Below are 12,116 nucleotides of genomic sequence, written 5' to 3'. Positions count from 1 at the left end.
ACGAAACATCTTCTCTCGTTTGTCAGTATGTTAATGATAATTTTTTTCTTTTTTTTTTTTATTATATTTTAAGTTCTAGGGTACATGTGCACAACGTGCAGGTTTGTCACATATGTATACATGTGCCATGTTGGTATGCTGCAGCCATTAACTCGTCATTTACATTAGGTGTATCTCCTAATGCTATCCCTTCCCACTCCCCCCACCCCATGACAGGCCCTGGTGTGTGATGTTCCCTTTCCTGTGTCCAAGTGTTCTCATTCTTCAATTCCAACCTATGAGTGAGAACATGCGGTGTTTGGTTTTTTGTCCTTGCGATAGTTTGCTGAGAATGATGGTTTCCAGCTTCATCCATGTCCCTACGAAGGACATGAACTCATCCTTTTTTATGGCTGCATAGTATTCCATGGTGTCTATGTGCCACGTTTTCTTAATCCAGTCTATCATTGATGGACATTTGGGTTGGTTCCAAGTCTTTGCTATTGTGAATAGTGCTGCAATAAACATACGTGTGCATATGTCTTTATAGCAGCATGATTTATAATCCTTTGGGTATATACCCAGTAATGGGATGGCTGGGTCAAATGGTATTTCTAGTTCTAGATCCTTGAGGAATCGCCACACTGTCTTCCACAATGGTTGAACTAGTTTACAGTCCAACCAACAGTGTAAAAGTGTTCCTATTTCTCCACATCCTCTCCAGCACCTGTTGTTTCCTGACTTTTTAATGATCGCCATTCTAAATGGCGTGAGATGGTATCTCATTGTGGTTTTGATTTGCATTTGTCTGATGGCCAGTGATGATGAGCATTTTTTCATGTGTCTGTTGGCTTCATAAATGTCTTCTTTTGAGAAGTGTCTGTTCATCTCCTTTGCCCACTTTTTGATGGGGTTGTTTGATTTTTGTTGTAAATTTGTTTGAGTTCTTTGTAGATTCTGGATATTAGCCCTTTGTTAGATGAGTAGATTGCAAAAATTTTCTCCCATTCTGTAGGTTGCCTGTTCACTTTGATGGTAGTTTCTTTTGCTGTGCAGAAGCTCTTTAGTTTAATTAGGTCCTATTTGTCAATTTTGGCTTTTGTTGCCATTGCTTTTGGTGTTTTAGGCATGAAGTCCTTGCACATGCCTATGTCCTGAATGGTATTGCCTAGGTTTTCTTCTAGGGTTTGTATGGTTTTGGGTCTAACATTTCAGTCTTTAATCCATCTTGAATTAATTTTTGTATAACGTGTAAGGAAGGGATCCAGTTTCAGCTTTCTACATATGGCTAGCCAGTTTTCCCAGCACTATTTATTAAATAGGGAATCCTTTCCCCATTTCTTGTTTTTGTCAGGTTTTTCAAAGATCAGATGGTTGTAGATGTGTGGTATTATTTCTGAGGGCTCTGTTCTGTTCCATTGGTCTATATCTCTGTTTTGGTACCAGTACCATGCTGTTTTGGTTACTGTGGCCTTGTAGTATAGTTTGAAGTCAGGTAGTGTGATGCCTCCAGCTTTGTTCTTTTGGCTTAGGATTGACTTGGCAATGAGGGCTCTTTTTTGGTTCCATATGAACTTTAAAGTATTATTTTCCAATTCTGTGAAGAAAGTCATTGGTAGCTTGATGGGGATGGCATTGAATCTATAAATTACCTTGGGCAGTATGGCCATTTTCACGATATTGATTATTACTGTCCTTGAGCATGGAATGTTCTTCCATTTGTTTGTGTCCTCTTTTATTTCATTGAGCAGTGGTTTGTAGTTCTCCTTGAAGAGGTCCTTCACATCCCTTGTAAGTTGGATTCCTAGGTATTTTATTTTCTTTTTAGCAATTGTGAATGGGAGTTCACTTATGATTTGGCTCTCTGTCTGTTATTGGTGTATAAGAATGCTTGTGATTTTTGCACATTGATTTTGTATCCTGAGACTTTGCTGAAGTTGCTTATCAGCTTAAGGAGATTTTGGGCTGAGATGGTGGGGTTTTCTAGGTGTACAATCATGTCATCTGCAAACAGGGACAATTTGACTTCCTCTTTTCCTAATTGAATACCCTTTATTTCTTTCTCCTGCCTGATTTCCCTGGCCAGAACTTCCAACAGTATGTTGAATAGGAGTGGTGAGAGAGGGCATCCCTGTCTTGTGCCAGTTTTCAGAGGGAGTGCTTCCAGTTTTTGCCAATTCAGTATGATATTGGCTGTGGGTTTGTCGTAAGTGGCTCTTATTATTTTGAGATATGTCCCACCAGTACCTAATGTATTGAGAGTTTTTAGCATGAAGGGCTGTTGAATTTTGTCAAAGGCCTTTTCTGCATCTATTGAGATAACCATGTGGTTTTTGTCTTTGGTTCCGTTTATATGCTGGATTATGTTTATTGATTTGCATATGTTGTTTAAAAAGTTTTCTTTCTTCTGCGTAACCTCTGTTTCATATTGCCTTTTTTCTTTGTTTGAATTTCCATCTTTCACATTAGCCACGTTCCTCAGCTCTCCCATAGTCCCTGGTCCAAGGGAGGGGAATAAGGAGCAGAGAGGTCACTCTAGGCTCATGGGGGAGGCTTGTTAACTGAAAGCTTTCCTATAGGATGATACAGCTGAACTTTTTAATTAGGGAAATGGAAAATCCACATCTTTAGGTTTTTTTCCTCTTGGGCTTGTTAAGATTCCCTTGTGAAGACCTTATCTATTTGCATCCTGGAGGGCCAAGTCCTAGCTGTCAGTCGGGCACGGTGGCTCACACCTCTAATCCCAGCACTTTGGGAGGCCGAGGCAGATGGATTGCCTCAGGTCAGGAGTTCGAGACCAGCCTGGCCAACATGGCGAAGCCCTGTCTCTACTAAAAATACAAAAATTAGCTTGGCATGGTGGCGGGCACCTGTAATCCCAGCTACTCAGGAGGCTGAGGCAGGAGAATCGCTTGAACCCGGAAAGCAGAGGTTGCAGTGAGCCGAGATCACGCCATTGCACTCCAGCCTGAGTGACAAGAGTGAAACTTCTCCTCAAAAAAAAAAAAAAAAAAAGACCTGACTGTCAGCATTCTGGGAGGGAAACACGAGGTGAGGGAAAATAAGGCTTGGACCTCAGTATGAGGTAGGTAAATGCTCAGTTCGTCCCCTTGTTTTTAGAAGAGTTTCTGTGCCTGTTACTGTGCCTGGTATCTCGAGTCCTGGAACCTTGTGTTCTACTCTCTCCAGAAAATAAACCTCCAGTCTTTTGCCAGGGTAGAGAAGAGACAGTCACTTGGCTTCACAAAGATGGTAGGTGACTTGTGGGCCAAACTGCTTCTTAAGCAGATTTAAAATTTTTCCTCTTTATTCCTGCCACCTGCCCCTCCTTATTCTCTATAGCCAGAGGTACCTATTACTACCAGTTTCTTATCTCCGAGGAATTCTACGGTGTAAAAAGGGTTGATCTCAGTTTTTTCTGTTGCCACCTTAAGATTCAGTTTTCTGAGATACATTGAGTCATTTATTACTTCACCAATTTCTTTTCGGCTTCTAAGTTTTGTGCAGTCTCCTTTCCCAGTTCCATTGTCTATGGGTTTATGAATTAAAAAAAAAAAACTACTTTCTTTGCTTCTGTGGGATTTTAGGAGGGAGGGAAAATATGTGCATGTATTCAGACTTTTTACCTGAAGTTTGTTGATGGCTTCTGATTTTAAAGATAAGTCAATTCTGGTGTTATAGGTCTAGTTTTCATTCCTTTGAACATTTGAACGTGTGGAGAATAAGGATTTGAAAGTCCTTCACTAGCTCATGCATTCTCAAATTCCTTATATTTTTAGTAAACACCAAATAAATATTTATCAAATAAGTGAAGAACTTGAGAGCTAACATAAGAGAAGGTATTGACGCTTACTATCAAATTTGTCCCTTAAAAAACCTTATGAGGAAGGCAGGGCTCAGAGAGCTAAATGGTTTGCCTGAGGTCACACAACAGAAAGCAGCAAAACCATGATCTCAGCCACCGTGAGCATGGTGAGCTGATGAAGACTTACTGCTAGAATTTATCAAAGACGTTGTTAAAAGAAAATAACTTACATTGGTTTACTTCTTAAATGGAAATAGGACATATTGAAATACTGAATATACAAATAAGCAAAAGGTAGAAAATAAATATTTCCTCTACTGTCAATATTCTGGATAAGTAACTGTTGAAAATTTCATGAATATCTTTCACTTATTTTTTGTGCATATGAGTGTATAATATACAAAAATGGTATCATATTGACATACTGCTTTAAAACCTGCTGCCTTTCAGCCTGGGCTGCATAGCAAGACCTCGTCTCACTGAAAAAAAAAAAAAAAAATTAGTCAAGTGTGGTGGTGCATGCCTGCATTTCCATCTACTTAGGAGGCTAAGGCAGGAGGATCACTTTAGCCTGTGAGGTAAAGGCTGCAGTGAGCTATGACCTTGCCACTGCATTCTAGCCTGGGCAACAGAATGAGACTCTGTCTCAAAAAAAAAAAAAAAAAAAAAAAAGCTAAAATGTAACTGCCCGTTTTCAATACTAACAATAAATTGTGAATACTTTTCCATGTTAACCATTTTTCTACAACATTGTGTTAATGATATACTATAATTTATTTAAACAGTCAACAGTGTTAGCAGTAAACATCTGTATGGTTTAGTTTTGGCCTCCATTTATCCTTCTGGATAAATTTCCAGAAGCAGGATTCCTGTATTAAAGGCTTCTAAGACATTTCCACATAATCTCCAGAAATATATACCACTTTTTACCTTCATTTGCTATAAGTGACTGTTCATTCTTTCATATGTTTCCAACATCAAGTATTTCCATTTTTAAAACTTTGCCAATTGAATAGCCACAAAACATATTTTTATTATTTAAAAATATGCATTTTGCAGCATAGGCAACATAGCAAGACCCCATCTCTACAAAAATAAAAACAAAAATTAGCCAAGCATGGTGGTGTGTACCTGTAGTTCTAGCTGTTTGGGAGGCTGAGGTGGGAGGATTGCTTGAGACCAAGAGTTCAAGGTTACAGTAAGCTATGAACGTGCCACTGCACTCCAGCCTGGGTGACAGAGTGAGATCCTGTCTCTTAAAAAAAAAAAAAAAGGGAAAGCAAGAATAGATTGTTACTTTGTCATCTGTCGTCAGTGTTTGTCAATGTATTTAATTAGTAGGTACATCTAAACCAAGCATCCATATATGATAAATGAAAAAAACAAAAGTATTAGCTGGCAGTGTTTTCTCCAACCCTTCCTAGCTGATCTAACCAGTGGTGCAGTTGATTTATATGTGAGAGCAATGAGAATGAATATGCTGCAAATGGTACTATACTGTGCATGGTTTTTAATTTACTTATAATTTATTATTTAATAGTGCTTCTTTTAGGGCTTGAGTTTGAATCCAGGCTAACTTTTAAGTACAACTTAAGATTTATTTTTACATTTTGTCATTACATATGAAATGTGCAACAAAAATGTATCATGTGTGAGGCAGGAAAGGTTTTCCACAGTGTTGAGGGGTATTGAGGCCATTCATCCAGGTGTTTAGACTGTTGTAGGGAATACTTTTATTTCAAAAGCTAAATTGCCATAACTTTTTTTTTTCTTTTTTTAAATGTTTAATGTTACAGAAGCCAAGGCTGCCCCCAAAGATTGTTTCATTGAAGTGAATTCTAAAGGTGACAGATTTGGCAATTGTGGTTTCTCTGGCAATGAATACAAGAAGTGTGCCACTGGGTAAGTGGAGGTGCGGTCATAATGGAATATGAAAGATTATAAGATCCGTCATCTCTAGTATCTTTTTTTTTTTTGAGACGGAGTCTTGCTCTGTTGCCAGGCTGGAGTGCAGTGGCGTGATCTCGGCTCGCTGCACCCTCCGCCTCCCAGGTTCAAGCGATTCCCCTGCCTCAGCCTCCTGAGTAGCTGGGACTACAGGCGTGTGCCACCACGCCCAGCTAATTTTTTGTATTTTAGTAGAGACGGGGTTTCACCATGTTGGCCAGGATGGTCTTGATCTCCTGACCTCGTGATCCGCTCGCCTCAGCCTCCCAAAGTGCTGGGATTACAGGCGTGAGCCACCGTGCCCGGCCATCTCTATTATCTTTTACAACTGCTCTCTGTGACCGCTGATTTTCTCCCCCTTAAATAACTAACTTTTCAAACATTTTACAATGCAAAGCTTCAGAGAGACTCTGGTGTTAGGAAAAGAACTGGTAACATAATTTGTCCCTTTAGACATCAACTACAATCTAGTGGTTTTTAGACTCTTATTTTGTTTATCCTTGATTTATAATAAGAACCCCAACTAAACACCATTTTCATTTTCCTTTCCATAAAAGATTATGTTACTAAGTCCCTAGATAAAGGTACCTGCAGAATAAACTCTGAACTTCATTATTTTCTTCTAGCTTTGTATAATTTCAAGATGATGAATTTAAAATATTTTATATTTCTACAATTAACATTTGCTTTTTGTAAAACAATAATAAAACATTACAAAGGAGGAAAAAGTCATCTATAATCTCAATCCATATATGTTCACTAATATCAGTGAAATTATTTTCTTCACACTAACATTTTACATAGTTGGAATTATTCTGTAATATTATCATTGCTTCTACCCATTCTACCTCCTATACTATCAGTTAAGCTAAGCAACTACAGTGAAACAGTGCTTGCTAAGAAGAAATAGCAACAAAGACCCCCATGTCACTCAATCTGACAGTCGTTTTTAGGTCTTCATACTATAGTACTTGACCTGTCAGTAGCATTCAATTATGCTGGCCATTTTCTCCTTCTTGAAGAAACCCCTTTTTTTTTGGTGATGGTGTAGGGTGTTCTTCTTCTCCCCTGACCCCATGTGATTTTGTTTACTTCCGTGGCTTCATTTGCCTCCTTTCTGAGAAGCTCCAGCCCTGCTGGCCTGCATGTGGCCTGCGGCCACAGGGCTCTGCACCTGCTGTTCCCTCTGTTCAGCATGCTGTCTTTCCCCCTCTCAGCCTGCTCAGTTCTTCGTCCTCCAGATCTCAGGTGAAGTGTGGTTTCCTTACGGAAGACTTCTTCCACTTCCTCAACAGGACCAGCTCTCCCTCTGACAGGTGTTCTTGATGCTGTTTGCTTCTTTTTCATAAATTTGATATGTTTTCATTATTTTTTAGTTCATAGTATTTTCTAATTTACACTGATTTTTTTCCTTTGACTCGTGTTATTGAAAGCCTGTTGCTTAATTCCCGAGTAGTTGGGAATATACTGGTTATCTATTTGGTTTTGATGTCTAGTTCAATTCCATTGAGAACACATTCTATATGATTTTACTTTTTTGGAATTTGAGATGTGCATTATTCAGTTACACTTGGAACATTCATCCATACAGACTAATATGTGGGCCAGCCTCTTAATACCAGACCAATATATGGTCTGTAATGGGTAAATGTTCCATGTATAATTGAAAGAAAAAGTATATTCTGCAGTTGTTAGAGATGTTATTCTATAAATGTCAAGTTAATAGTCTTATTCAAATATTTCATATCTATGGTGTACGTGTGTTATATCTGTTCCTTCAATTTCTGAGAGAGGTGTGTTGAAGTCTCCAGTTATGATTGTGGATTTGTCTATTTATCTTTTTAGGTATGTAAATTTTTGCTGTGTATGTTTTAAATTTGTTACTAGGTGCATACACATTTAGGATTGTTATGCCCTCCTGATGACTTGGAGGGCATTAGCAAATTTATCATTAGCAAATTCTTTTCATTTCTGGAATATTCTTTTGAAGTATTTGTCAGTTTCATTAATTATGTAGCTCTTTTGTTATCGCTGTTCCTCACTAAACTGTAAGGTTCACTGACACATTTTATCTTGCATTTAGCATAATGCTTGGAGGAAACATAATAAATGACTATTAAACATTGAATGAATGAAGGTACAGATGATATGGATGAAGAATGAATGGGTGGAGAATTAATATAACCGATTGAATGAACTGATTTAAAATCTAGGGATAAGTGGATTAATTCAGACTTGGAAAGAATTTGCTAGACATATACCATATTCTTGTCTTTAGCCTTGTCTGGTTTCATATTTTTATGAACATCTTATTGAAAATAGCAACTATACTTATCAAACTTAAAAATTACTGAGTAATTCATTTAGGAAGCATTTTATGTAATGGTAGTATACAAACAATATAGTCATTAAGAGTATACATTTGAAGTTAGACTCTTTGGATTTGAATCCTTGTTCAATCACTTAACATCTCTGAGTCTTTGGACAAATTACTTCACATACATACCTCATTTTTCTGTTCTGTAAAATGGGGATAATAATGGCACCTGTTTCCAAGTGTTGTTTTGAACTGAATGAGTTAATAGGTGTTAGTACTAAGAGGAATATCTGGTTCATTGTCACATTCATCATCATCATCACTATTTTTGTTGTCATCCTCCTTGGAGAATGTGTAAAATCTGGAAAAGTCTTTTCTACCCATTGAAACTACCAAAAACATCTAGAAACATTTAAAGAAAGGATTCACATATGGTCCTACCATCCAGAGATACTTCCTTAAGTTTTTGTTGTATTTCTTTTTTATGTGTATATACATTTATAAACATAAGCCACATGTTTCCTTTCACTAAAAGGGTTATCTTTTAATACATAGACAATGTCATTTCTTCAAGCATTATAAAAGAGAAATTCCAAATATACAGAGGAGTAGAAAGAACAGTGTGATGAACACCAATATATCCCAGACCAAGACATTATTAATGCCTTATCATTATTTGCTTCATCAAGATTTTGCTGAACCATTTTAAGTAAATTATAGACATGATATTTCTAAATTCCTCAGCATCCATCTTCAACAAATAAGGCCATTCACATGATCACATCACACCTAACAAAATGAATGATTTCCTAATATCATCTGGTATCTGATCAATATTAGTATTTCCATAAGTGTCCTCAAATTGTCTTTTATAGCCGGCATTTTTCAACATCAGGACTCAATCAAGGATCACACATTGCGTTTAGTTGTTATGTCACTTAAGTCACTTTTAATCCAGAATACCTTTTAGACTGATTTTTTTTCTTTTCAGTGACATTGATTTATGGAAATGGCTGGGCCAGTGGGCTCATGTTCTGGATTTGTTTTAGTTTCCTTTTGGTGTTGCTTAACTTATGTCTCTATCATCTGAATTTTATTTAAATCAGAAGTTAAGCCCAAAATCTTTTTTTTTTTTTTTTGAGTAGAGCCTCACTCTCTCACTCAGGCTGGAGTGCAGTGGCATGATCTCAGCTCACTGCAACCTCCACCTCCCAGATTCAAGTGATTCTCGTGCCTCAGCCTCTGGAGTAGCTAGGACTACAGGTGTGCACCATCATGCCTGGCTAAGTTTTGTATTTTTAGTAGAGATGGGGTTTCCCTATGTTGGCCAGGCTGGTCTCAAATTCCTGACCTCAAATGATCCGCTTACCTTAGCCTCCCAAAGTGTTGGGATTACAGGCGTGAGCCACTGTGCCTGGCCCTAAGCCCAAAATCTTAATTGAATTCAGGTTAAATATTTTTGGCGAGAATGTTCATAAGCAATGCATTATATCAAGGAGTCACTTAGTGCTGGGTAGTCTTATTAATATTAGTGATACTAAGTGGCAATGACCAGATCTTGCTATTGTGGAGTTATGCTTTTTAAAATTGCAGCTGTCAGGTAATATGTGGAGTGATGACTTTGTGCCATATGAATATCCAGTTCCCGACCAGTGTTTCACTTTATGGATGATCCTTACCTGAAGCAATTATTTTACTGAGGGTTGTAACTGAATTTTGTTTCTGTTAGTATTATTCAACAGTGAACATCTCAGTTTTGTTGGCTGTTTACATTTCTTATTTTATGAGCTGCCTGTTTACATCTTTGCTAATTTTTCTGTTGAAGTGATTTTCTTTGTCTTAATGATTTGTAACAGCTTTTTATATTCTAAGAGTATTTTCCTTTACTTTTTAATGTATCACCAAGCCTATGTATGAAATACTGAGTATATCATAGCAATGTGAATTTTGGTAGTCCCCAACAGATCTTAACTGAGGTCTACTTTATGCTACACTTTGTTTTTGAGGTTTTCACATCTAATTTCAGCTAATTATGTGAGATAGGCATCATTTATCTCATTTTTTTCAGCTGAAGAAACTGAAGCTCAGAAAATGTAAGCACTTCTCTCAGGTCAGCTAGCAAATAAATGGTGACATAAGAATAAATGTAAAGTTGGGACAAAATTATTAACTCTTAAATGCAGGATGAAGGGAAGATGAAGACTTAATAGCAGCACAGCAAAAATTAGGAGTTTTAGTGATGTATTCAAGGACATCAATAATATAATGTAGTTATAAAAGCTATTGTAATCTTGAACTTAATAGAAGTACAGTGTCTAGAATAAACAAGAGCTCCATTTTTTTCTTTGCTCACCAGGCTGTCACTGAAATTTCATGCTCCATTCTGAGCACTATGCTTCAAGAGGCAGTGAGGCAAACTGGAACATATTTAGGAGGGAGCGTCCTTGTTGCATGAAAAGTGATTGTAGGATAGTGACCTGGTGAAGTAAGTATTTAGGAGCTGCATAATAATTGTCCTAAAATAGCTGCTGTGTGAAAGAAGGAAAAGATATCTGTGTAGTCTCATGGGGAAGATCTGGGACCAATGAGGATAAATGCTTTACAGAGGTAGATTTTTACCTAATAAGCAGAAGAACGTGATGGGAGCTAGAATGGGCAGTTTCAGGAGGGTGTAAGTTAGAGATATTGGGAAAATATATCCTATGATGACTGGGCAGTGATATCATAGAGAAGATTCAGATATAGAGTAGGTGCTTGGATCAGATGACAATCAGTTAAACAGGAAATCTCAGTACAGCATCATAAGAGTTATTGTTGGAAATACCTAGAGTGTTACGAAAGGATATAGGAAGGGCATTTAATTCACACAGCCTTGGCAATAAGAATTATGGTCAGGGAAGCCTTCATAGAGTTCTGATATTTAATTAATGAATTAACAAGTTAATGAATTGATTCCTTAAATAAGTAACCAAGAGTTAGCCAGGAAAAGAGGGGTGGAATCCTTTCTTAGTTATTTTGCATTATAGAATCTAATTTCTTCTTTATCATAACTCTGTAAGAAGACATAATTGAATTTTGATATTGCTATATTATTTTCTGTATAATAGAATTTATAAAATTATACTTAGAAACAACTTTATTAGTTAGGCTATTGAGATCTAGACAGACAGTGAAGAAGATTAAGTGTGGTAAAAGAAGAAGCATCAGCACCAGCTGGTGCCCTAATTTGCATCTTAGCATCCACTTAACTCTTTTTTCCCCTTTTCTGCCGTATTTAGAGAGAGCTACTTTGACCTTTCTTGCTCTCATACACTTTCTCTGTTGAGATTCCCTCCATAGCAGCAAACTCTGTCCATATGCAAATATATAAATTTTTTCTTTTGTTATGTATACTGGATGCATTTTATGTTGCATTATTTCCCTCTCTTTATAGGAATGCTTTGTGTGGAAAGCTTCAGTGTGAGAATGTACAAGAGATACCTGTATTTGGAATTGTGCCTGCTATTATTCAAACGCCTAGTCGAGGCACCAAATGTTGGGGTGTGGATTTCCAGCTAGGATCAGATGTTCCAGATCCTGGGATGGTTAACGAAGGCACAAAATGTGGTGCTGGAAAGGTAATCAAAATATTTTTAATTTACAAAGTAAAATGAAAAAAATTAAAAAAATTATTATACATAGTAAGTGGTTGCTGTTTTCTGATTGTAAAAGTAATCTAAATTCATTATAGAAATTTTAGAAAATACAAAGCCACCAAAAGAAAATTAAGAACTATAATTCTGTTATCCACATTTCCTTACTGGGGTCAGATAACCAGTGTTTTCCACTTTGCAATATACTGTGCATGGTTCCCTCCCCTACTGATATGCTACAATTTATTAGCCAGTTTGCTATTATTGGGACACTTTGGCGATGTCCTGAATTTCAGGGTGTGTGTCTGTATACTAGAAATGTCATGGAGCTTGTCCTGCCCATGTGTCTGACCACCTGAGCTCTGCTGTTTGGATTAGATAGAAGGCCAGAGTCAGTCAGCCCATGACTTATTACTAGTGGTTTCATATGAGAAGA

General features: G+C 37.2%; 1 protein-coding gene across 1 annotated transcript in view; it reads left to right on the top strand.

The window, feature by feature from the left end:
- ADAM9 (ADAM metallopeptidase domain 9) overlaps window positions 1-12,116 on the top strand; it is a 109,708-nt gene that overhangs the window by 70,532 nt on the left and 27,060 nt on the right. The window contains exons 15-16 of the mRNA XM_004046912.5: window positions 5,581-5,686; window positions 11,482-11,665. Coding sequence (XP_004046960.1) covers window positions 5,581-5,686; window positions 11,482-11,665 — 290 coding nt within the window. The remainder of the gene's footprint in view (window positions 1-5,580; window positions 5,687-11,481; window positions 11,666-12,116) is intronic.

The sequence above is a fragment of the Gorilla gorilla genome, chromosome 7 (genome assembly GCF_029281585.2).
Source record: "Gorilla gorilla gorilla isolate KB3781 chromosome 7, NHGRI_mGorGor1-v2.1_pri, whole genome shotgun sequence".
NCBI classification, from domain to species: Eukaryota; Metazoa; Chordata; class Mammalia; order Primates; family Hominidae; genus Gorilla; species Gorilla gorilla.
The sequence above is the reverse complement of the archived record's forward strand: the minus strand, read 5'-3'. Positions and strand labels throughout refer to the sequence as shown.